The 26890-nt window shown below is 42.8% G+C and overlaps 1 protein-coding gene across 1 annotated transcript in view; it reads left to right on the plus strand.

Moving 5' to 3' along the window:
• Nucleotides 1-928: 928 nt before the first annotated feature.
• NINL (ninein like) overlaps nt 929-26890 on the plus strand; it is a 40239-nt gene continuing 14277 nt past the window's right edge. Inside the window, exons 1-16 of the mRNA XM_056852442.1 lie at nt 929-1126; nt 2354-2450; nt 4633-4808; nt 5417-5483; nt 7428-7615; nt 9161-9316; nt 10453-10617; nt 11518-11654; nt 12393-12533; nt 12830-13004; nt 13795-13905; nt 15591-15680; nt 20683-20839; nt 22746-22808; nt 24470-24567; nt 25750-26096. Of these exons, the coding sequence (XP_056708420.1) occupies nt 947-1126; nt 2354-2450; nt 4633-4808; nt 5417-5483; nt 7428-7615; nt 9161-9316; nt 10453-10617; nt 11518-11654; nt 12393-12533; nt 12830-13004; nt 13795-13905; nt 15591-15680; nt 20683-20839; nt 22746-22808; nt 24470-24567; nt 25750-26096 (2348 nt within the window). The 5' untranslated portion in view covers nt 929-946. The remainder of the gene's footprint in view (nt 1127-2353; nt 2451-4632; nt 4809-5416; nt 5484-7427; nt 7616-9160; nt 9317-10452; nt 10618-11517; nt 11655-12392; nt 12534-12829; nt 13005-13794; nt 13906-15590; nt 15681-20682; nt 20840-22745; nt 22809-24469; nt 24568-25749; nt 26097-26890) is intronic.

Raw genomic sequence — 26890 nt, forward strand, 5'->3', positions numbered from 1 at the left:
TGGATTAGATAGACGGTGGCCTGATCCAGTCAAGTACTACATGTTCTTAAACAGTGCATGCTCCAGATCACTTAATACACTACAGGGTTTCCAGTAATAATCATGATAAAACTACACAAGATTCTAACAAGGAATTATTTGCTGTGATCAAGCCAGCAGGGTTGTGATGGAGTCAGGGTACTGATAAAGGTATACTTCTGCACAACTGGATAGGTTGCACTTGTGTTTGGGCAAGAGTCCGAGAGCTCCATACAACTTAGTCTACCCTCAGAAGCCCAGAATTCACTTGCAGATGGGTGATACATTGGAATTTATTTTTGAAATAAATATTTATTACAGATGTGGGGGATAGATAGAGGCAAGGCTGAAAGGTCTGCCTTTAGATCAGGGAGTTCATAACTGAGCTGAGATTTGAACCAAGGATTTCCAGTTCATGCGCTACATAATGCTTTTCATCCTTGACTTTAGGGGAACTCTTAGGCTAATACCACGTTCTAAGTGGTGCAGTTATTTTTTTGAAACATCTCATTCGGATGAAGAATAGATGTGTATGGAAGACCCATGTCAGACCCATGAAAATAGGGTTGAAGTAGATTAAGTTGGGGAGCTCTTTGATGCAGCGCATTTTTATAAAGGTTGTTTTTAATGCAGCTACTTTATAAACCTGCAGGTGGCAAGCACCATTCCCCTTTCTGTCTCTGACACAGAGGGGAATGCCTCTGAGATGCTTGCTGTGATGCAGGCCACACATCCATCAAAAACAAGTATGCTTTTTATTTCAAACTACTCTTTTAATGCATATACAAATTTGATTGACAGTGCAATCCCAGTGCTGTGGGCTTCAGGTTGCACTGGTAAACTCATGCAGTCAGGCTTCATTGTGTGGCAGCTTTAGCTTGAAGATGTCTTTCCCCCTTCTCTTAGGCTAAATTCTGTATACTATGGGATGGAAGAGGAAGAGAACAAATATGAGTCCCAACTCAAGGATGTGTATGACAGCTGTGATACCACAGGCACGGGATATTTGGATAAAGAGGAGCTGACAGAACTATGCCATAAATTGCATCTGGAGAGACAGCTACCCTTGCTCTTGGAAACGCTCTTAGGAAACAACCACTTGGCTAGAGTAAGTAGCCCCATGCTTCTGCACATGAATGCTGTGAGAAGTATTTCTGTAAACAGCTGTAACTCCATCCTCCCCCACCCCTTCCGTTCACAAAATAGTTAGGCAGCCCCTCCTCATCCTTTCTGTTTGGTCCTGTGGCTTTCTGAACCCCTTTAGCACTGTCAAGCATTTACATATGCTCCCAAAAGCATGTACCAGCTGAGTTGTTTTCCTCTTACCTTGCAGCGCTTCCTTACAGTCCACGATTCTGCCAGTCCGTCTGTCCTGACTTCATTTGACTCCACAACCCCATTTCCTGTTATCCAAACATTGCCTGTTCTTCTAATCTTGCCATTCCTGAGCATTAAAAGCAGTTGACAATGGCGGACATGAAAATGAAAAAACCATTCTTCTTTTTTGCTGCAGCGAAGTGGCACCACTTGCAAAGTGTGTCCAAGCATAACTCCTCTCTGGGCCAAGTATGAACTTGTAACAGAGGCTCCTGTATTCACACAGTGCCGTCCCATACATACAGTTTCATGAGTAAGGAAAGAAGAAAAAGCTGTTCTGTTTCTAAAATAACAGCTGTATCATAGCTGTATCATGGGCTTGTAGCCTGGGCCCCAGTAAAGTTGTCTGTCTGTCTCTGTCTCTGTCTCTGTCTGTCTCTCTGTCTCTGTCTCTGTCTGTCTCTCTGTCTCTGTCTCTGTCTCTCTCTCTCTGTCTGTCTCTCTGTCTCTCTCTCTGTCTCTCTCTCTCGCTGTCTGTCTCTCTGTCTCTCTCTCTGTCTCTCTGTCTCTCTGTCTCTCTCTCTGTCTCTCTGTCTCTCTCTCTGTCTCTCTGTCTCTGTCTCTCTCTGTCTCTGTCTCTGTCTCTGTCTCTCTCTCTCTCTCTCTCTCTCTCTGTCTCTGTCTCTCTGTCTCTGTCTCTGTCTCTCTCTGTCTCTGTCTCTCTCTGTCTCTGTCTCTCTGTCTCTCTCTCTCTCTGTCTCTCTCTCTCTGTCTCTGTCTCTGTCTCTCTGTCTCTGTCTCTGTCTCTCTCTCTCTCTCTCTCTCTCTCTCTCTCTCTCTCTCTCTCTCTCTCTATATATATATATATATATATATATATATATATATGAAAGGGGGATTCTTCTGGGGGGCTTGGCATCATCTTGTTTCCTGCAGGAAGGGAAACAGTAGCTGAGCTTCCCATCCCACTCTGAGACAGACTTGTCATGGTACCTTTCACTGCCTGTCATCCTCCCAGGTTAACTTTGACGAATTTAAGGAAGGCTTTGTGACCATTTTGTCTTCAAGCATCGATCTGGGTGTTTCTGATGATGAGAGCAGTTACTTGGAGCCAGGTGGGTTTTTAAAAAGCGAAGTGCCAGAAATTTCTGTGTTGCATTGCCTGTTTAAGACTTTAACTAAGCTGTGGGTTAACCACTAAGCTAAAAATGTTATAAAACGGGTCTGCTACCCAACTGGGGCTTCTACTAATTGTCAATGTGTACTTATCCTTCCCTGTCAGGAATATCACTGCTGTTTCTTCAAGTGGCCCATGGCAGCCGTGTTCCCATATTCAAAGCAATCCTAAAAGTCGGGTAGACTTTCTAGCACTGTCTCTGCCCGGTATAAATTAATGCACAGTTTACATTAAGTGAATGAAATAATATCATAAGGATTGGCGGCATGCCCTGTCAAAACCGTATGTCAGAATACACATTTTCTGAGTCAGAAGACAGAGGGTTTGAGTGTTGGACTAGGACATAGAGGAGGAGAGAACTTCCCTGAGTTCCTTGGAGGAGGTACAGGATAAAAATGTAATAGTCAGAATAGGTACTCCTCTGCAGTGCCTGCACTTGGAAAAACCAAGGAAGATGCAGCATAGGGAAAAACTCAGTGCCACTGCCATAACTCTTGAATATCCTGTGATAGCAATGGGGGAAAACAAGGGGAGCTGGAAATGGATAATTATCTACCACTGTGCTGTGTATATACATTCCATTTTCTGTCTCACTTTTTGTCACGCCTCCCTGGCGCCGCCGTCGCCCCCGCGGTCTCTGCCTTGGAGGAGGACCTGGCCGGAGGAGCCTCCTCGGCCTCAGACCAGTCCGAGGGGGAATCGGAGCTTGCCTCCCCCTCGGATGCAGCCAGGTTGCTCTGAGCCAGCACGGCTCCTACCACCTAGTGCTGCTGCTACTCCTCCCCGGCCAAGGCTCCTCTCTGGCCTTATATCCCCTCCAGGCCAGAGAGGTCCCGCCCCTTCCTCCCTTAGCCCCGCCCCCGACCTTCTCAAATAAGGGCTCCAGCCGGGTCTCCTGGCTGCCTCTGAGGTAGCTGGCCGGCCCGCTTTCATTTGCCCCGCCCGCCCGCGGCTCAGCTGTTGAGCGGGGCGGGGTGCAGGAGCGCACGCAGTCTCTGCCGCGGCCGGCGCCGCAGCTGGGTGCTTGCTGGCGTCATCCCCTGGAGGCCCTGAAGGAAAAAAACAGGGCTGAAGCGCGGTCGCCACGCCGGCTGCCGGCGGGGCTGGCCACCCCGCTCTCATCTTCCCTCCCTCCAATGGTGAGTGGCACCCCCCCTGCATGGTCTGGTGGTTTACGTCCCGGGCTGCGCGGGGAGGGGCTCGTCCCGGGACACTTTTATTGTTCCCTTCCTCTAAGTGCAAGGTAGTGTGCCAAACTCTGTGGTAGGTTATGCTGAGAGTGATTAGCCCCGGCAAACTTCATGGCTGGATGGGAATTTGAATCTAGCTTTCCCCAGTCCTAGCCTTGTACATTAATTGCTATACCACACTGGTCGCTAGTGGACTTCCTAGTTCTGTGAGCCAGATTACTGCACACACAATGGTGTTGCTACTTAGAAGTTAGCTAAGATTCCCAAATGGTGGATCCAGACTTGTCAGTTGATTGTGGATGGCCTGTTGGGCTCATGCCTGAAGGTCTTTGAGGTGATGAACTTTGACTCAGGATAAGACACTGGTATGGTCTTGGTTGGTGAACCATTCAGTGGTCAGATCTTTTTCTAGATGATAGCAGAAGATTGCTCAGGGGCTTTAAAATGCTTTCTGACCAGCATTTAAAAAGTACAAATAAAGTACCTGTAGTCTTTTTGTATGAATATCCATTTCTAGAATGTGGGAATATCAGCATTTCCATACCATTGTCTGACTCTGTTGACCTTGTATGTGCCCACATGTATTGTGCTGTGTAGACTAAATAGGTACGGTATCCTGTCTCTAGCAGAGGTGAGAGAGAAATACTAGGTGGTTCTTGGCTGTGGTCTCTTTGGATAGTCTTGCACATGAAACTGTTGGCCTTCGATTAAATAAGAGTAACGCAAAAATACTGCACAGGTTCTGAAGCTCTCTTTGTATGTTTAATTTTGATATAAAAATAAACAGTGTAAGTAGCCCTTGATTTTCTTATCGTTTATGTGGTTACTTGTTAGCTGGTTAAAAACAACGTGCATCAGGAATGGGAAGGGAGAGACAACATGACTCATTCAATGCCTGTATCAACCGTAGACTCTTTTTTGAGTTCTTAGTTGTTTCAAATGAAGTGAAGCCCAAATATATCAATGGAGCCAAGTGTTATGGCCGCCGGACAAGGCCGGAATTCCAGGGCACCAAGTTGGAACCCCCCAAATATTTACAAGAACAGCAAGCAAAGGCAAATATTAAAGGCCAGTTGAGACGCTCAGCATCCTTGGAGAGTGTGGAGGTATGTCTGACTCATTCGCCAACTATTCACCAGCTGGCTAGATTTCACTCTTTGGCTTTTACCGAGTGTAATTTTTAGAGGAAAAAAATAAAAGCCCCATTAAGCTATACAGAAAGGCAGGGTAGAAACTTAATTGTAAAAAATTCAGTGGCTTGGACGTGCAGCCTGTTTAAATATCTGAAGCTCTTCTAACCATTTGAATCTTTGCTGGTTAACCATGAAGTTACAGAAGCTTAGTCAGCATTCAGTAGCACATGTTCAGAGTTTCAAATTCAGCTGTCTACTGTTTCTAAGTGAGTGGCATAAAGTGGTTAAAAATCCATTTTTGAGTGAACCAGTGTTAATAATTTTTGGAATCTTGACAAACAACATGATTGACAAAATCAAGATATACTAATAAATTATCAAAACCTGTGTGTCTGAAATATTAACTGAAGATAAATATTCTTTCTAGGCGGGTGGGGGAGTTTTGGGAACTTGGCAGTTTTTCAAAATGACATTCATACCTTCACCTTGGCTTTGCTTTGGTCCAAACATTCTTTTTGCCATTTAGCCAAAAAGCTGTACTTCCTACCCTGGATAAAAAATGTCAGTCCTTCACTTTGCAGAGCCTTAAATCAGACGAAGATGCTGAAAGCACTAAAGAACCACTGCATGGGCTGTTTGAGGGTCAAGGTAGGAAAAAAATCACATTTATTTTAGAAAATGTTTGGACAAGACTGTTATTTAAAAAACAAGTGGAGAACTGCTTCAGTTGCAGAAGCTAAGTGGGCTTTCTCAGGGTGCAGGAGCTGCGAGCCTTTCTTTGCCCAGGGCCTGGAAAAGTTGCTGTCAATCAAGGTAGACAATATTGAACTAGAGGGCCAAGCAATCTGACTATGGATATGAGGCAGCTTGATACTTCCATCATGTAGTCACTTGATAAGCATGGAAAGTGAACTTCAGCTTATGCATACTTCACTAGTTCTTACATTTATAAAATCAAAGCCATTCTCTTTCCCGAAATTGGGTATGGGATCTGGGCCTAAATTATAGCCTGGGGAACTGGGTAGCTTATTGTGTGTGAAAGTTGCACAGTGTGGAGATGGTCAGGGGAGGTGGAGCTGTCTTCTGGGTAAGTGGCTGTCCTAGTAGACAGACTGGGCCTACACCAAGGAAGAGGGGTTTTCATGTTGGATCTCCAAACTGGCTTACCTGGCTGTCAGGCTGCAGCTTACTTGCTGAGCTCATAATAGAGCGGCAACACTAGTGTTTTAAAGGGGGTTTCCCCTCTTTCCTTCCTGTTTCTTAGTTAAGTCTGCCCAGAGGTATTGAGGCTTAGCAGCCAAAACCCAAAGCAGAGGTGAGTAGGCAGGAGAGGCCTGCTCCTGCAGAGGTGGACTTCCGCATACCTGAGGCTCTTTCCCACCCTCCTTCTCCTCCCCCAGTGAGGAGAAGGCTTGATGCATCACCTGGAGAGCTGGCCTTTCTTCCCTGTCCTTGGATGGGAGAGAAGTACAGCACCAGCTTGGCTTTAGTGACCTGACTCTACATGTCACTTGGCCTCTTAGGGCTTCCTGCTCTGGACTTGTGGCGGCTACTTCCATTTTGAAAAGGCATTTCAGGGCCGAGCTACAGGTTAAATGTTTTCTGGCTCATTGGGTCTGGGTTCTAAAACTTGTACGGATCCAGTTAACTGAGTTTATGTTGAAAAGCGAAAGTTCCAGGAGGGGCTGTTCGGGTCTTGTGCATTGTTTGGGGATCTAAGGGGAAACCCCTCCCACTGGGTGTGATTAGTAGCTGGAGGACCCTGATTGACTACCGGGGAAGGTGGTTACCTTGAAGTCGAAGACTGAACCACCTGGGACAATCAAGAGTAGAAATTCATAGTAAGTGGTAAGATTTTCCTTTGCTTTTCATCGCATAATGTTTCCTTCTGCAATTGAGACCCAGAAGTTGGTGGTGTAAATGATACCTGGTTAGATGCCTGGAGAATAAAATGTACTTAGTATATCTGTCAAAAAAAAAGTTCCCAGATCAGTGGCAATGAGATTCCTGTCACATGGGCTACTCTTTGAGATGGTGAATAATGAAGGAATCCATTTGAAAAGTTATCACTTAAAATGGGAATTAAAAAAAAGTTTTAGGGCTGAGTCATACTCCCAGGCCATTTATGCAGGGTCAATTTTGATGCTCGCTCAAAGCTCTTTTTTTAAATGTGACCTTTAAAATGCCTACTCACGGTCCCTATGCAAAAGGAGAAATTCCACCCCCCCACTTGCCTGCTTCTTCCTTCCATTAGCAATAGTTGTTTGCATGGCTAAGCCGTGGCTGTGTGATTTTGCATGCTTCCTTGAGGGGATTCTTCGAGGCCGGGGGCGGAGCAAACACAAAAGGTCGTGCTAAAGGGGCTCTTAAGAAATGTGAAGCAGGTATGGGCCAGCTTTGCAGTCACTTCCTGAATGACAGTTCAGCATAAAAAAAAAATATGCGGGGCACTTCAGCCTGGAACGTGCTGCTAATTACCAAGCATGAATGGCCCCAGTGAAATGGTTGAATATTTGTGCATGTAGCTCTTCTTGATGACTTGCAGGCTAATTCGTGCACAAATACTGATTAACTAGAAGTCTAATATTACAGGCCCAGTGTGCCCCTGGGATGATGATGGTTATGGTGGCCCCAGAGCCTCTGGCGCTTATTTTGATATGACTGAGAATCAGGTTCGGGACATCTGGGAAGACCTTGGAATAGGAAACAGTGGGTACCTTGACAAGCAAGAGCTGGCTATTGTTTGTAAGAACATTGGACTCAAAGAGCTGGAAAAAGAGGTGGGTTAAGCATGACTTTTGGAAACCATCCTCTCTCAAAATCTGCATGGCCTGTGAATGTGTAAATGGTGGTTATGCGCAGAAGATTTACTGTGTGGGTGTCACAATTCAAGTGTTCACAGTGCTTGCACATAATTACCTTGGTAATCTTCACAGCACCCTTGTATTGTATGCTAACATTATTGACTTGCCTTGCAAGTAAATGCTGAGAGCCCACTCCCATTGTTTTTCACCTTCCTAGTTTTTCCCCATGTCCATTTATACAGGGGCGGTAGTGCCATAATATCCTTTCCTTAGCCAGGAGGACCAGGGTGCAATTAACAGTGGGAGAGGAAGCAGTGACGCTAGTGTTGAGACATTTGTTCCCTTGTTGGGAATAACGGGGGCACTGTCGGTACATCTTCCCAACTGGTACAGTATAGTGGATGAGATGGAACTTTGAATTAGAAAGTCCTTCAGTCATATCTTGAGTCTGTCATAAACTCACTAGGTGAACATAAAAAGGTAAAGGTCCCCTGTGCAAGCACCGGGTCATTCCTGACCCATGGGATGACGTCACATCCCGATGTTTACTAGGCATACTTTGTTTACGAGGTGGTTTGCCAGTGCCTTCCCCAGTCATCTTCCCTTTACCCCCAGCAAGCTGGGTACTCATTTTACCAACCTCGGAAGGATGGAAGGCTTTGTCAACCTTGAGCTGGCTACCTGAAACCAACTTCCGTTGGGATCGTACTCAGGTGAACATAGGCAGGCCATTTTCTTTGACTCAGTCTCCCATCTTCGATATGAAGATAATGCTGGCCTTACCATACACTGTTGTAGCAATTACAGCATACTTATTTTTGAAGTGTTTTGAACACTTGAAAGAGTTAGGGAAATGACTGTGATGATCTTTTAAATGATCTTTTAAATGTCTTATTGACTTACTGGGTTTGAATTAGCGCAACCTGCTGGGCTGCTGCTCAGAAGGCCCATCATGGGCTAGTTGCTGGTTCCATTGGGCTAAAATGTATTACTTATTCAAGGGGCCAGTATTGAGAAGGTGGAACACTCAGTTTATGCGCTGGTTATAAAATAAGAATGATCTAATAAGAAGGAGCTCCGTGGTGCAGAGTGGTAAGCTGCAGTACTGCAGTCCAAGCTCTGCTCATGACCTGAGTTCGATCCCGACGGAAGTTGGTTTCAGGTAGCCGGCTCAAGGTTGACTCAGCCTTCCATCCTTCCAAGGTCAGTAAAATGAGTACCCAGCTTGCTGGGGGTAAAGGGAAGATGACTGGGGAAGGCACTGGCAAACCACCCCGTAAACAAAGTCTACCTAGTAATCGTCGGGATGTGACGTCACCCCATGGGTCAGGAATGACCCAGTGCTTGCACAGGGGACCTTTACATTTTTTAATAAGAAGAGCTGTCCTGCTTTCAAGGACACCTGGAAGTTACGTCAGATACTGAACACAATACATCTGCCTTGTGCGCGAAGTGTTGAACTTTGTTCCTTGAAATGAAATGTTTTAGTTGTGATGCTTTATTTTTAATGGTGTTCTACAGGAACTTGAAGAGCTATTTAATAAATTGGATAGTGATGGAGATGGCAGAGTAAGTTTTAAGGAATTCCACCTTGGTTTGTTCAGCCACAGCCCCGTTCCTTGTCCAGTGTCTTCTACACCTCTCAAACCAAAATGGCAAAGGTCTCAAAGCTGTCAGGTAAGTTGAAGCACAGTTTCTGAGAGGTTCACTCTCTTTTTTTTTTTAAAGGAAAGATTACAGTCGAATGCTGGTTGTCAAATATAACTGAGTAATATAGTTTGAGCTTAGATACAAAATGTTGTGAAGGCAGAATAAAGCAGTTTGAAAATCCAATTTAATCCTGCTCTTTCTTCAAGGAAGTGAGGGTGGTATATGTCTTCCTTCATCCACTTGATACTCCCAAGAACCCTAGAGAGGGTGCATGACCCGAGGTCCCTCAGTGAGCTTTGTGACTGAGGGCCAAACTAGACATGCAGTTTTTCCACAAGTTGGGCCTGGGTTCCCCCAACCTGACTCTCATACGCTCAGGTGGTAATTGCTGGGAACTAAGCTCCCAAATGCTATGGGGGTCTGATTTGGATTGCAACTGTGGTATGTGGGAAGGAGGGGCTTCAGCTTCCCCCCCATGCCATTTTCCTTACTCAAAATGGTGCAGGGGGATTATTTGACCTTTTAGGGCTTTGCATGTTCAGTATTCAGACCCAACTCATGAAAAACGACCATGGCTTTAAAGAATAACCTGGAGGTAGATGCTTGAAACATAATGTTGTGCAATGTGGAGCTTACTTTCCAGTGACAGAACCCCAGAAATAGAGCTGTAATCCATAATTCCAATTGGTCTGTGTCCTGTGCATATCCCAGGAAGAACAGCTGGTGCAGAAACATCCAAAGTGCATTATGTAGCCTGGGAGACACATTTAAGAATAAGTCGCTTCAAAGAAAAAGGGTAAAAAAGGATGCTGCTGAGAAGAGTTCAAATGAACAATCTCCAACTGGAGCTGGATTATTAGAGAATCCACCTGTTGTTCCCAGTTTGATTTGGATGGCGGGGGTGTGTGCGGTGACAAGTTTAAACTGTAGCAAGCTTTGAAAGGTTTCTGGTTGCCTCTAGACAGGTTTGCAAGCCCCAACCCAGATACAGTTGTGTCAGCTCATGTAGGACACAATCAATGTTGGAATACAGAGACTTGTAGCCGCGTACATGCTGTGTACTTTCTGGGTATGATGAGAATTTTCTCCAGTAGTTAGACTCATGTTGCTTTTTAAGCCCTCTCTAACCTGTGTTTGTTGTTTGTCCCAACTGACTCCTCTAGATTTTCAAAGATGGGCATAGAAGCACAACTCCATCTTTCTTATCTGGCTCTGTGGGCTTGAATCTTTTCTCCAGCATTGATGATGGTAGCAGCTTTGCAAGCCCTGAGCAGGTTGTCTCCATCTGGGCCCAGGAAGGTGTTGAAAACTGCAAAGAGATCCTTAAGGTTTCTATCATTCTGTAATTTCCTACTTACTTCAAATGTCCCAGTTGTGGGGGGATTTTTAAGTCAACTGTGTCTGAGGCTTTCTTCCAGTCAATCATGCAAGGGAGTGAAGTACATGCAACTGTACTGACAGATGTTCCTAGCATTAATCTGACTCAAGTGGTTTTTACAGAAAATATGTTCTCAGAGCTTGTTATGGAATGAAGATGTTCTATTCCCTTTTCACCCCTCCAAATAAGCCTTCACTACCCCACCCAACATAAATCCAGTTATGCTGCTGCTGCCTTGTATTCATCAGACAAATCTGAGCAACATCCATAGTACACATTTTAAACTTAATCATCGTGGCACCTTTCTGCATAAGGTCGTCTACTTTTGACTTTTTGTCATTCTCCCCCTTTTCTGCCTTAGTCTCTAGCACTTTTCACACTTGCTGAATAACGCACTTTAAATCCATTTTCAATGCACTTTGCAGCTGGATTTTACTGTGTGAAATGGCAAAATCCACTTGCAAACCAAAGTGCATTGAAAGTGCATTATTTAGCACGTGTGAAAGCGCTCTGTGTCAAAGCCCTTTTCCTTTAAAACTCCAGTTCTTCAATAAAGCCTTTGCGGGAACATGATTGGTTTATCTAATAGCAAAAAGTACAGAAAAATTAACATGTATGTCTGTATATTTGACCAACTACCTCATACCACATTTTTATTAAACCTGCCCTTTCCCTGTATTTTTATCCTGGCTGTCTTGGATTTTTAAATCCCTGTGGCTGGGGGGTAATGCCACTTCTATAAAGGGTGCCTACATAAATATTGATAACCTGACTACTTGAAGATAAAGGGTTGAGATGCTTGCTTAAGTTTCCCTTATCTTTGAGAAACTGTTGTTTTGAATTTTTGTAGAGTCTGAATTTCAGCATGGAGGAGAAGGTGAACCTATTGGAACTGTCTATGGTCCTTGAGGATGAACTAATGACTTCCAAGAGTGGAATTCAACAAGCAGCTGTTGCCTCCTGTAGATATGAACTTCACTATTTAGAGTAAATAGTTTTTACTTTGGCATTATGGGGTTTTGTGATGGCTCTGCAAGACTGATGCAGAGAGGTTGAAACAGTGGCAATGTATGTGTCTGAATCCTTTGATTATGTAATACAAGCATACATAGGTATTGTTAAGGATTTATCACACTTCCATTTTTAGTCATCCAAGTAGCCATACAGGGTCAAGACCTGGTTTATCGAGTTGCCACTTAAAATTCCTTTGAGTGGGATTGGCCATTACATTCTGAGAGTTTATAAAGCTGTAAATGGAAATATTTTTCACTGATTAGCACTCAGTTAAAACCATAAACCATAACAGAAGGAATTGTGAGTACCCCAACTCTGGAGGGAGGTGATATTCACAGTGCGCATGCCAGGGTGTTGATCAATGTAATATGTGTATTAGGATGGGGAAAAACACTGCAGTAACTATTCCTTTGATTCAAAATAAATGCATCCTCCACCATGAATGTTGAAATGTTATATGAATTAAAAAGGGTAGATTAACTTTTATGCATGGTGTGTTGTCCTTCACATCTCTTGAGTAAGGAAGCTTCTTTCCTCTCCAAATTTAAGAAGTGCATATTATTTTGAATTGTCACTTTTTCTTTTTACCTGTGCTCTGAACTGCTTGGGAAGAGAGAGACTATGGAACTGAACAGAATAAAACAAGTGTGCTGCAAATGCTTCTGGATCGCTGGGATGAATCATGAGCGGTACTTTGCACTGTCTTTGTAGAGCTCAAGTGGAACAGATCTCCTTGGAGAGAGACAAAGCGAGAATCGATTTGGAAAAGGCAGAGAAGCGAAACTTGCAAGTTTTTAAAGAGGTGGATGATCACCATAGTGCCATGGAGTGCCGGAATCAGAGTAAACTCAAGTATGTGAATCAGCTTTTTGGTAGGAGGTGGTAGTCTCTTCCTCTTGGTATATGGTGTAAATAGCAGCATTGCCATGCAAACCAGTGGAATCTGGCATGGAAGCATTACTATACAGGAACCATTTTGAGGCCCCAGTGAGAATCCCACGTAGCCAACACCTTTCTAAAAGTCTTTTTAGAACTGTGTATAATACTGACATGATCTTTTTTTCTTGCTGTTCTCTTTGCCCTGTCAATTGTGATGATGATAGGTGAAACTTTTAGATTTAATCTGCTGTAATTTTTATTTGATATAGAGATCTTGAGCAAGATTACAGAGGAAAACTGACTGTTATGAAGTCTGAAGTAGAGATGGAGAGGGAGTTGCTCTTGGATCAAGTGAACCATCAGAGATCCAAGTTGGAAGCCGATATAAAATCTCTTCAAGGGGAAGAGTCTGTCCTGAGGGAAAAGCTGACGTTGGTGATAAAGGTAGGGATTGCAGTCATCTGTTTGTCATCAAAATGGCAAATGTGTGACTTGAAGTAAGAACATGTGTGCACTCTGCATTTAAGAATAAATCAAACTACTGTGTTGGGGAAGGTTGAATTTTGCAAATTATAAATTATGAGAATGTATTCAACTTTTTTTGTTTAACTTATTCTACTTTTGCTCGTCATGAGAATGGGTGTGAAGCTATTCTAGGCATTGTGCCCCTGGTTACAATGAAAATCCTATTGAGCAATTCCTTCTGCTTCTACAACCTCACCAGGCATATTCACCACCTTTCAAGAAGGAGCTTCACAGCTGAAATGGTTAGACATTTGAAGTTAGGTTCTTAGGAAGCTATATTCTACTGCCAGTAGAACATTTGGTTTCACTTCGGTTGGGAATAGCAGCATTCTCATACAACTATTCACAGGGCCCCTCTGTGGCCTTGCCCACTAGACTAAGGGCTGATGTGCATTCTTGGCAAAGATCCTCTGTGCTTGCATTACTTCACATACAGGTGGACGGGCATCATGTATACCCGTTGCGCAGTGGAATAGTAGTGTATCAGGGAGAATAGTACTCATAGCCAATCACTCACCTATGTTCTAAAGCACTGTTGTTCAGGGAGGCTGTTCTTGACCACTTTGTTGATGGTATGGCTTGTGTGAAGCTTTTACATTCAGTCTTCTATTGTAGCTTCCTTGCTCAAAAGCAGCAAAACAAAGAATCTCAGGATGACGATGTATGCATTTCCAAAGGTTTTCTTTCTTTCTTTTTCTTGTTTAACAAGGAAAACAGTCGCTTACAAAGTGAAGTTGCAGAAGCAGCTCAAAAGCTTTCTGAATCTGAGAAACAAGTACTGAAACTACAGAAGGATCTTGATTTCATGTTGAAAGACAAGGTAACTTGTTTAAAATGGTTGTGATTTGGGTAGTCAAGGCTTACAAAATGCTGTTTGCACTTACTAGCTAGTATGGAAAATGAGTGCAGTGTATCCTCTTGGCTATGATCCTGCATGTAGTAGTCAAAGACCTTATGCACATGCAATAGGAGCATTACATTACAGCCTTCCTTGTTTTATCGTTTCTCCATGTGTGAGTATATGCAGCTGTCATATACAAAGTCTGTTCATTAGCCCATCTAGCTCAGGATTATGTGACTGGAAGTATCCCTTCAAGGACCTGGGCAGAGAAACAACTTTCTGGAATTGTGTTCATTGGAGATGCCAGGGAAAGCATCTGAGACTTTTGGCATGAAATATTATGCTCTATCGTTGAGCCATAGCCCTTCCCCAACTGTCCCTCAATTCCTTGTAAAATATAGCTGCTCTTAAAAAAGATGTCTTCAGTACTTTTTTCAATTCCATTGTCCCATTTTCATTGTCTGTGTGGTCAGTTCTCCTATTTTATGTCCTCTTCTGTGTTGTCAGTATTCTGCATTAACACATACCATCTTGAGTCAGCATGGTGTTGTGGTTAAGAGCGGCGGACTCTAATCTAGAGAACTGGGTTTCATTCCCCACTCCTCCACATGAGCGGTGGACTCTAATCTGGAGAACTGTATTGGTTGCCCCATTCCTACCCATGAAGCCTGCTGAGAGACTTTGGGCTAGGCACAGTCCTTTCTAAACTCTCTCAGTCCCACCTACCTCACAAGGTGTCTGTTGTGGGGAGGGGAAGGGAAGGTGATTGTAAGACGCTTTGAGACCCCTAAAGGTAGAGGAAAAAGCAGGGTATAAAAACCCACTCTTCTGCTTCTTCTTGATGAGTTTCTTTTGTATCCTAACTTCAGAATTTTGTTGACCAATTGATACTCAAATAGAGGTGCAAAACATGGAGCCCATTTAGCATAGTTGAGTGGAACTTCACCTAACCCTGGTCAGGCTTCTTCAAGCGAAAAGCCAGGATGCTGGAGATTTTAGGCCCTTTACCAGGGGTAACTGACCATCCTCAGGTATGTGTTGAAGCCTTAAAGGCTTCCACATTTACAGTGTTCCTCCAGAAGTGATTTGGTTTGGTCCCTCCACTTTTCTCTCCCTAGAACCATTCAGACCATAAAGCAGCCATGTTGTCTCTTGTCTGTGCATGAAGCAGCCTGAAGACTCCAGCCATTTCATTCTTCCATGTACTGACTTGGGCTCAAGCATTTCACTCAGGCTTCAAAGTAGATCATCAGAAAAGCCCTCACTCTCTCAATCAGTTGACTAGGCCTAAGTATTCTGGTGTTTATGCCAATACCTGGCCAAAAAGCTGCCGAGGTAAGAGTGGACTAGGCTTCTGTTGAAGGGATGGTGATTCAACATTTGGTTCTCCTAGATTATTTCAAAACCTGCATAGAATATTGGCTTGTTTCTGTTGCCATCATGTCCTTACTGTGGTTACTGATTACAAAATAAAGATGTCATGTTAAAGTCACTTGCTTAAAAGTATGTTTCTGCGAAGTCAGAGTAGCTTCCAGGTAAGTGTGTCTAGAATCAAGCTGCGAGTTTAGCCTTCAGTTTCTGAACATCTTGGCTCATTGTACTTAACAGTAACGGTGTTACGTCCCTCATCAATGTATATCTAAAATCTCCTTCTCTTACTTTAGTTGGGAATGCTGGATCCACACAGCACAGAGTTCTTTGATCAAGAAGAACGTTTTGCTGCGATCATTAAAGAATATGAGCTACAGTGTCGGGTAGGTGGCCTTTCCTCGGCATTATAAACAGCACAGTATGTACATGTGTGGGGAAAGCCCAGGACACAGGTGAGGGAACAGCCCTCATTCTGGACTTGTGAAATTGGGACCTGGAACATCTCATCTCTTAATTAAATAGGTGAGGATTCTTCTGCCAAATCGTACCATTTAGTGACACATTTCCAATTACCAGCTAAAATTCCAAGGCATTCTCTTCTGACATTATGCTAAACCAGTTTAAAAAGCTTTGCTATGATTTGGCATGATGTCTTAATTTATGTACCATATGGTCTTTGTTCAGTTTCCAGAGGCTGCTGCAGCTAAAGACAAGAAATAAAAGCCCCTCTAAATCGCAGCTTTCATACTGTATGTTTGGAACCTCATGCCAGGGTTAGGTTCTAAACTGTAGTTCATGCAAACTGTGTTGTAATGTCTCAACTTGGGCACCTTCTCTCTCTCTGGGCCTTGTGGTCTTGATGTTACCACATATGTAGCATCTATCCTTATTTTTTGTAACTTCCTATAAGATGCCCATCCAGACAACACAAAGAAGCACAAAGCTGGGAAGTGTTAAGCCTCAAGCAGAAGCCCTTTGTAGGCCTGATATTCTAGAATGAAATGTGGAAGAGCCTAGAGGAGTGTTGTGCTGACTCCTCTTTTGAACATAAACTTGCAAAATGTACTCTAGAAAATAAGGATGTTTGTTCACAAGACCTTTCAATAGGGAGTCCTTTGCTCCATGCTGAAGAAGGATTGGGATAAGCAACTATGGAAGTTAAGGAACCAGGAATGAAGAGGGTGGTTGAAAAAATTCAAATTCTTATGGCTGAGGAAATTCTACCATGTAGCAGGATTTACAGCACAATCCTAAAGGGGGGGTAGTTGCGGTGGGCCCAGGGTTGGTGCTGCCGCACCGCCTCTTGAGCTGCTTGTTGGCTCAGCAGTGCAAGCCAAAAATGTCACTTTCTGAAAACCCCATGAAACTGCTCCATTCAGTTTCACGGGGCTGCGGGACAATTTTTTGCAGGCACAAGTTCGCGCTGGCAAAAGGAGGCGTTCCAGGGCGAGAGGGCTCAGGGAGCTGGCTAAAGTCAGCCCCACCCATGGGAATGCCTCCTTTGGCACCAATGCAAGCGTTAATGCCCATTTAGCTAGTACAAGTGGCACTAATGTGGGCGCAGGGGTCATGCCACCTCCAGAGCCCTTTTGAGGGGCCCCTTCGGGATTGCTCTGCCTGCTTCTGTACACTTAATTTAGAGGGAGGAGGGAACCCTGTCTGCCTTCTAATCCATGAGTAGAACTTAACGGCCTGAATTATTTGCTTCAAAAAAGGAAAGCTTTCCAATAGCCTGCAGATGCTACTCTATTACAATATTGCAATGAGGAAAATATTGAATTGTACTGAAGGGAGGCCTTGTGGAGCTTACCAGGTACGCTGAGCTGGGCAAGTTGCTGTTGTAGCCTAATACGCTTCTCAATATTTTTTTTCTTTTTTGGTGAGGATAAATGTCTACACACACATGTTATCCTGCCATCTAAGGGAGACTGGAATGTAGCTGTAGTAATCAGTCCCCTAGACCCACATGGGGTTTGGCCAGTACATTCTGAGTTCCCTGGTGGAAAAGTGAATTTTATAAACTGCATATGATTGTCACTAGCTAACTCGCTAAATATCCTGATCATATTGTAGTACATTCCATGAACTGTCTGTTTGTGAAAGTTGGGCAGCCATGCAACTTCTCTGAACTCAGACACAGAAAATTATAATAATATATTAAAAACTGTCCCATTGTAATACAAATCCCTGGTTTTGTTAAACCCAGGGATGGCAACCTGGCACATGTTATCACCCTTATGTTAACTCTGGTCTTTGCTTGAATAAAACCATAAAGTTGTAATTGTCCAAAGAGAGCACCTATTGGAGAGCAATTCTCTTGAGCTCTGAAAGAGAACTTTTCTAGTTGCACTTTCATTTATGCCACCCGTTCTGGTGCCAGCTCAATTCTTCCTGTTCTTCCAAACTTCCAACATTTGGTCCTGCTACTTATTAATAGAGGGTGAAGGTGAGCGCTTCTGTGTTCCCAAGCATGAGTGATTTGGATGTTTATAGTGACGAATGCTGTTCTCACTGCATGCATGGCATCTTGTTGCATTTTGGGTGTTGACCAGCATTTTTGTTCCCTGAAATACTTCTCTCAGCACTGTATAAGGATTTGTATACTACAACTCCTCCCTTATTCTTTTTGGACTAGATCTTGATGCTCAAGGCACCTTATCAGTGTTTCCTTTGCATATTTTGCCAGTAGCTCCACTGCCCTTTTCCCCCAGCCATATTTTGTGGATCCAGCTGGCTCAGGCGCTTCACATACTGAGCAGTATGCTTTAACTTGAGTAAATATTTCATCCCACATGGTACACCAGCTATGCTACAAAACTGGCTAGCACTTGATGAATTGGGGATGTTGTACTTGTAATTTTGAAAAGGACATGGAGCAAGGAGAAACTGTTTTAGGACCAGAGATGGGCCTGGCAAAGGGGTGGTGAAATAGCATGCTGTTGCTCTTTTGCCTTGCTCTTCATGAAACATGATGATTTTCTGTAGATTCAAAAGAAGTGATGCGAGAAAGATTTAGCTAACAGAATGCTAAGTCAAGCTCTCTTTAAGGCCTTTGTAAATAAGACTGCTACCTCTGGTATCATGTGCACCTCCATCCATATGCTAGTCTTCTTGTGTGGACATGCTTCTGTTTTCTTTTGTTTCTTCTGTTGCAATAGAACATGTGTGCATGCTTTTATTTCTGTTTGTTTTTCTGTTGCATAAAACATGTTCTTGCATTATGATCCTATACTTGGGTTGAGTACTTGTGAAACTTGTTTCCAAGTGAATGGCCAGGATCTAGAAGGCTGCACTAATTCAAATACATTGTTGTTCTGAGAAAACAGTTCTTGAAAGTTATATGTACTTTCAAGTTGTTCTTAGGTGGTTTAAGGTCTGATTAACCTTCATCAGCACTGGTCAAAGCATCTGCATTCTTTGGGGTGATTAAAGCATAAAAGAGCCCTGCTGGATTTGGCCAGTGGTCCATCTAGTCCAGCATCCTGTTTGACACAGTGGCCAGCTAGTGGCTGTGGAGGGCCAGCAGATGGGGCATAGAGGCCCAGACCTAACTCTAATGCTGAAGTAAGCAGTGGGGTCCTACAAGGATCATTATTAAGGCTGGTGCTATTTAATTCATACATTATCTGGAACTGGGAGTAAGCAGTGCAGTGGACAAATTTACAGATAATGACACAAAATTATTCTGGATGGTGAAAACCAAGGCCAACTATGAAGACCTCCAGGATGATCTCCACAGATTGGGAGAGTGGGCAGCAATGTGGCCAATGACGTTGACTACTGTATGAAACCGAATGCTGGACTAGACAGACCCACTGGTCTGATCCAGCAGGGCTCTTCTTACATTCTTATGCTGCCTTCTTAGCACTGATATCCACAGCTATAGGGTTTTCCTTGAGTCACCATGGCTTGGAGCCACTCATAGATCCAACCTCTATGAATCTGTCTAATTCCCTTTTAAAGTCATCTGTGCCCATGGCACTGAGTGAATTGCACAATTTAATTATCTGTTGAAGAAAGATTTCCTTTTTGTCCATTCTGTATCTATTGCTTATCAACTTCATTGGGTGCTCTGGAGTTCTAATGTTTTGTGAGAGACAAAAATCTTTCTCTCCAGACCAAGCAGAATTTTAAAAACCTCTACCATGTCCCAAGTGGTTATCTTTCCCCCCCCCCTAAATTGAAGAGTCCCAGATACTTCAGCCTTTCCCCATAGGAAAGGTGCTCTAACCCCTAAATCATCTTGAGTGCCCTCTTCGGAGACCCACTCAAGTAGCTTTCTTGGTGGCCCTCATGAGGCCAGAAAGGTTGGGTAAAATTTGGTAAATAAATAACAGGAGCTTGCTTTAATTGCAAAGCATAAAATATTCTTTCAGTGGATAAGAATTGAAGAGGAGTATCATCAAAAATCTCTTCTGGAAAGTACGATCTCTCACTGGGCTCCCTCAGGTTTGCTCCTTCGGTTTCAAAGAGCATTTCTAGAGTGGCTTATTCCAGCCTCAAGATGGGGCTTTTATCCTGTTGACAGCTGTCTACTGTAGAGAAAAACAGGCTTCCTTAGGTTGAGGTAACATCCTTGTAATGTCGGGGCCAAATAAGTGCCAAGATTTGACCATGGTTAGGGTCAGGGTGACTAGTGACTAGTCAAGGGAAAGGCAGATCTGGGCTAGATGATCAAGGTACAAAGAAAGTAGCCTTGGGAAAGAGTGGAGGATACATTTGCAAGGCCTGTTTAGCCAAATTTAAATTGATTTAATGCTCAATAGCTTTTCCCCAACAAACCCTGGGAATCTAATTCTGTAAGGGTGTTGAGAAAGTCAGAAATCCCTAGCTTTTCCATAGTAGTACTGCTGTCCAGATTACTTGTCCAAACACTTGACTGTAAAATAGCCTTTAAAAACAGGCCTGTGGTACCTTTTAAAAATAAACCAGTATATTGTGGTTTAAGTTTTCAAGGGTTAAAACCCATTTGGTCAGATGCCTGTGAAAAATTGACTCTATCCTAAGGCAAGTCATGGAAATACAAGGTGATCCTAGATCAGATTCTCATTATTAAAGATGTAGTAGATGCTGTCCAGCCACCTTTTTGAAAATCTCAAATAAAAGATGGCTTCTACACCCTTCCACGATAGCTTTTGGTAGTTCTGTGAACTGTTCTGTTCTCTCCCATTGAATGAGATGAGCAATTGCTGCATCCATTGCTGAAGTGAAATTGGTTGAGTAGATTTCAGTTCAGGTGGCGTCTATCAAGTTCTTCCTGTGTTACCGAATTGTATTCCCATGCATACTTGGCTGTTCTGTGGAAACCTGGTTGTACTATACTGAGAGAAACCTGAGAAGAGAGACTTTTGAGTTTTAATGTTGCTTTTGCTGTACTGATTGCAGGAATTGCGTGACAATAACGATGAATTACAAATGGAGGTGGAAAAACTGCATTCCCAGCTTCAGGAAAGCAACAGGCATAATCTGGCCTGGCATAAAATGAAGGCCAGCAAACCAGGAGCAACGCTTCTCCCTGACAATGTGAGAAGTAGAGTAACAGGTAGGTTACCGTAAGGCTTGCAAAAACTGTTTAAAAAGAAATTTAGTGTGTCTTTTAAAAAACAAAAGGAACTAGGTACGTGATGTCTTTTTAGCCATTATGGGAAGGAACACAACCCTGTTTGTTCAGGGATGGGATTACCTAGTAACCTCTGACTACCAGAATACTATGGCTAAAAGAATGTGGCCATTCCTATCTCACCTGTATCTAATTGATAAACTGTTTGATGTGAACATTAAGGTTCAGGATTATATCTTTATTCGTGAAAAAATGAAAACGTTTATGTGCTTATCAAACAAGAGCCCCAAACAGTAAAACACACACAGTATCGCTGGGATTTAAAAACCTTGCTATAGTTGTCCTTTCAGGCTTCCCACAGAGTGTTCGAATATATCTGTGAGCCAGTGTGGCTGGAAGATGTTGGACTGTGCGACCTTGGGCCAGTCCCCCTCAGCCTCATTTACCTCATAGGGTGGTTGTGAAGATAAAACAGAGGAAGGGTGACTATTTGTACTGCCTTGAGGTCTCTGTATGAAGTGCGGGATAGAAGTGTAATATGCTTTCCTCCTACCTCTTTAATGAGGTTTCATATGTATTTATTACTCCAGAGATTGTTTGGTATGCATGTCTGATACTTCAGCCTGCTGCTTTGTTTCCTTCCCTTAGTTGTTATTGGAGTAAGGTCCTTGGCAGTGTCAGAGTGTTGGTGTGGTATTCCATTGTCTGTCATGTGGTGGCTACTGACACTTGAGTTTCACGATCCCCAGTGTTGTACTAGTGCCATAAGATCTCCAGGTCCTGCTGCCATGGGTTGGATTGCCTTTTAAGTGCTTCTGCTCCTTTCCCTACCATGTACTCATTTTTGTCCCACATCAACTTGTGCCAAGACTTTGGGCAGTGTGGTCTGTCAAGGTTTAACTGAAAATGTTCTTGGGTAAATATAGGAATACTATTTTGCTTGAATAATACATTGTATAAACTAATACAGGAAGAGTAAACTTATGATATGAACTTTATTTTGTTTAGCAAACAGGGATAAGAATCAGTAAGGAAGCAGCTAAGAGTCACCTGTGAAATTTAAAGGGATAGACTTCTGAAGAAGCGGCAGTGAAACAAGGAGAAATCGTGAAACCTTGTCTAATGTTATCTAAGTTATATCATTTGTACTCTAGCTCAAGATTTGTGTGTGTGTTAAGTGCTGTCAAGTCGCTTCCCACTCATGGCGACCCTATGAATGAAAGACCTCCAAAATGTCCTATCTTTGACAGCCTTGCTCAGATCTTGCAAACTGAAGGTTGTGGCTTCCTTTATTGAGTCAATCCATCTCTTGTTGGGTCTCCCTCTTTTCCTGCTGCCCTCAACTTTTCCTAGCATGACTGTCTTTTCCAGTGACTCTTGTCGTCTCATGACGTGACCAAAATACGATACCCTCAGTTTAGTCATTTTAGCTTCTAGGGTCAGTTCAGGCTTGATTTGATCTATAACCCACTGGTTTGTTTTTTTAGCAGTCCACGGAATAAGCTCAAGATTTATGTTACCATTTTTGTATAAAAGTTCATAAATGAAAGAATATACCATTAATGAACACATACAAAACAGCTTTATGTTTGCATAGTGGTACTTCTCCAAGTCATTTAAGACTTTGGGCAGGGCAGCTGTGAATTGGTGCAGTTCAGTTACTGGATAAGTACAACACCCCTGGGAGCCTTGTGGTACTAAGGGCTCAGGATACAACTTGTTAGGTTGTGCTGCTGCTGATGGTCCTTGCAATCCAATCCTGTTTCTTTGAGCCATAGGAGTGAGCTCTGAGTCACTCAGGATCCAGTAAAGTCCTTTCTCTTTTGTTCTGCTATACTAAAGCAGTAGTTGAAGAACAGTTAATAATCATACAACCTTTTATTTTAAGACAATGGACAAAGAGAAGGTCAGCTCCATGGACATGAGCATGTGCCAGTTACAGGCCAAAGTGGTAAGTGATGTAAATGCACTTGTGCTCAAATACATGCATGTAGGTGCACATATTATAAAAAAGGGTGGTTGTAAGTGGTCTTGTGTGAACTTTGGGGTACCTTCAAGATCTGAGGGATATTTTGTACAGAGCATTAGATTGAGGGTACAGGTCCAGTATTAAGTAGCATCGCTGCCCAATAACCTGTCCTAGTCATTCTTGATTATGGCCAAATAGCTTCCCTAGGCAGCATGTTCTGGGGCTAAAATGCTCATGTGGATACCTTTTCTAATGTTTGCATTAAAAATATAACTTAAAAAAAAGTTTTATCCCAATGATCTGGTCTCTGTGCATTAAAACGGGGTGATGGATCTAAGCTCTCTGGCAAGTGCGTCTGTATGTGTGCTTCTTAAAACTACTGTACATGGAATGTGGAGTTATGTTCTCTTCTGCTCCTGGGACGAGGTGTGAAACTGCTCCTCCTTCTTCCATAAATAGAGCTGTGCTTGGTAAACAGACCTGTTTCACCCCCTTATCCTCCTCTCTCCATTCCACTGAACCACACACCTATTCCTTCACGCCTCTATTTTGTTGAAATTAAGTTTCAGTTTGTTAGCCCTCATCCACTCCAAAACTGCTTCAAGGAGCCTGTTCAGTTTTCACGGCCTCCCTGGAATCTGCTGTAAGTGTGAGATAGAATCTGCATATTGGTGGCAGCTCAGCCCAAAGCTCTAGATAACTTCTCCCAGCAGTTTCACGTAGATGATAAAAAACATAATGTCTGCGATAGGATCAAATGCTGCTTTAAGATTAATAAATGCAACATATACGGTAGTTGCCTTGGAGGTCCATTTGAGTACTTATTAATAAGAAACTGAAGCAAACAGTGACCCAAAATTGAATGACTATACCTAAATCCAATTTGTTTGTGGCACTTGTTGTTCATTATAAAAAAGGTAAAGGTAGTCCCCTGTGTATGGAGTGATGTCACATGCCAACGTTTACTAGGCAGACTATGTTTACAAGGTGGTTTGCCTTTGCTTTCGCCAGTCATCTACACTTTACCCCCAGCAAGCTGGGTACTTATTTTACCGACCTCAGAAGGATGGAAGGCTGAGTCAACCTTGAGCTGGCTACCTGAAACCGACTTCCGTTGGGATCGAACTCAGGTCTAGCAGAAAGCAAAGATTTTATTTTTCCAGGACTGACAGGTGACCAAAATAAATGGGAGTTTGGTAAAATGTCCACTGGAAATTCATTTACAAATTTCAATACCTTTATTGGCATACCGAAATTCATTTACATTATCCTGGTCATTAAATAATTTTTAAAATAGCCTTCCCAATAGTCCTTAGAAATATAAGAATCTGATTCATGACAAAATATCCCTTCTGAAACTTCGTCATATCCTTTTGCAATAAAGCCAAGGCTAATTCCTGCCATGACTTTTAAAAAAACATGAGTAGCATTTCCCTCGCAAAGCAGATGTTTATATTTATTATGAAGGTCAAAGAAAGATTTTGGGAAACGGATTGGGCCTGCTTATACAGTCTAACTTTGTGTCTTAGATCCTTTTTCATATTCAGACACTCTCTATCTCTTGGGCTCATGCAATAAATAAATAAATAAATAAATAAATAAAATTAAGTGAAACACTCATTCAAGAGTCTTTTTATTCATAGGTGCATCTGATACCTGTTCAGTAAGTATAGAAATGGAGCTCCTGGTAGAAGAACTGAAGGACCAGCATCAAGATCTGAAAATACACCTGGAAACCAAGGTGTGTAGAGAGAAAGGTGTTTTGAAAGACTGACAGGCAGGTGCTGAAATACTGTGTTGGAATAATTGTGGGTGTTTGATATGGCAGGAAACTTTAAAATTACCATAAGATTTATAACATTCTGCTTGCAGTCTTCTGATTTGGTTGCTCAAACTAGTTGGATCCAGACTGCTAACAGAAGGCACTTCTAAACAGAAGTGGAACAGAGCTTTCTTGTGACCTTCCCCCCACCCCTGGTGGAAGGGAAGGGAACAGAGCCCATTGGTCTCCTCAAAATGCTGCTTCTGGAGGACAGGGGACCTCCAGGAATGGCATGGAGGGTCAAAATCAGGGGTCTACAGGAGAATGTGGGAATTGGTAGAAATTACAACTCCCATTCTGTTAGCGGAAAACAGTCTAGATGCAGTCTACTGTCTTCAGCAGAAGTATTCTTGAATATGGAGTCTAAATTGCATTTGGATAGTTATACCCTGCTTTTCTTCTCAATGGGGACCCAAAGCAGCTTACAGCATCTCCAAATGATTCTCATATCAACTGCCTTTGAGGTAGGCTAGGCTGAGAGAGTGACTGGCCCAAAGTCACCCAGCAAGCTTCTGTGATAGCGTTGGGATTTGAATCTGGGTCTCCCAGATCCTACTCTGATGCTTAAACTGCTAATCCACACTGTAACACACTACACCATTGTGGGTACAATCCCAAGGAGAACTACTTGGAAGTAAGTCCATTTTATTCAGTAGGGTTTACAGATTACAGCCTTCATAGTGTTTCCACAATACCTGTTTCTCTAACCCAGGTCAATTTCTATACGTAAACTAAGTTAACCCTTCACTGTGAATGGTATATATGTGTGACACTGTGTTTGATGCTTGGTGCCCTTGCAAATCATGGCAGTATGATAGACTGAGATAATTACAACTGGTCAAGATGTTAACTAGCTTTGACTGATCTTAAATTTTTAGAAACATGGCAAAACCTTCTGTTGTGAAATCTATGGCAGAGAAATCTCACTCTCTAGAAAAGTGTTTTTCATAAGAGGTGGCTAGATACATATAATTCTAATTCTTGGAATGCACAAAGCCTTATTTCTAGAACCACAGTATTAAACATTAAATAAAGGCTTAAGAAATTAAAATAGCTTATGAGTTTTAACCATGCTATCTCAAAATACTTTGACTGTTCTAGGTCAATTACTATGAAAGGGAAATAGAGTTAATGAAAATAAACTTTGAGAAGGAAAGGAAAGACATTGAACATGGCTTCAAGGTGGAGATTAGTGAACTGGAGGAACAAAAAAGCGATCTGGAAGAGATGAATGTGAAATGCCAAGAGGTAATTGATGGCTTGAAAGAGCAGCTTCAGAAACTAGCACCAGTCCAAGAACTTGAGAAGAGGTTTGAGAAGGAGATGTCAGAGATGGAACAGTACTATGCCAAAGAAATTTCCAACTTAGGACAGAGGCTGGCCCAGGAAACAGACCGATTGCAAGATGAAATGAAAAGGAGGCACGAGACTGAGATACATCTAATGAGGTTTGATGGCATTGTCTCTTTGGAATGTGTGTATTTGCCAACACAAGTGGTATCTTGATTATTTGTGATAAAATTCAGCTGCTCTGTTCAGTGGTTGAACCCTTGGTACCTAGGGAGGTAACCAATAAAAGAACTTAGATGGGGAAGACTCCTTCAATTAACAAAGACCACATTACCATGGTGTGTTCAGCGTGGTTCTCTTTCCCATGCCCTAGATGTACCGATGATGGGGCAGATTCAGTGATACTTGCTCCAGAAGCAACCATCTGCCCCTGGGGTAGTTGCTTATTGTTTTTTCTGGAATGATGATCCAAATGCATGTAGAGTCCTAGAGTTGGAAGGGATCCTGTTGGCTATCTTGTCTACCCCTGTTCAATGCAGGAGATCCAAAGCAATAGTCATTTCTCCAACAGTGCTTTTAACCATTATCAAATCAGCCCCAGAGCAGTTGTTTGGCAAGAAGAGCAGTTTTCTTAGAATGTAGTGTCATTTACTTATCTTACTGTTCTTTTGATTCAAAGGTCTTGAACAGATTGAGATCCAACCATTTTATAGGCAATTACTGCAGCTAGATATTTAGCATGTAGTGTAGTGAAATCTGAAAGGGCTATTGCCACATCCTATAATGTATGCCTATTTAAAACATCTCTTGCATCATTAAATGATGTTCTAAGGAAATCATGGGTGTGTGGAGCCTGCCTTATTTCAAACTATTAAACAACTCTAAGCCAATGGAAGATTGGCATGCAGACGGAAGTGAATTTTTCCCTCCTCCCTTTTATCCTTTTGTATCC

Source organism: Euleptes europaea, chromosome 7, assembly GCF_029931775.1.
Source record: "Euleptes europaea isolate rEulEur1 chromosome 7, rEulEur1.hap1, whole genome shotgun sequence".
In the NCBI taxonomy this organism is placed as follows: Eukaryota; Metazoa; Chordata; class Lepidosauria; order Squamata; family Sphaerodactylidae; genus Euleptes; species Euleptes europaea.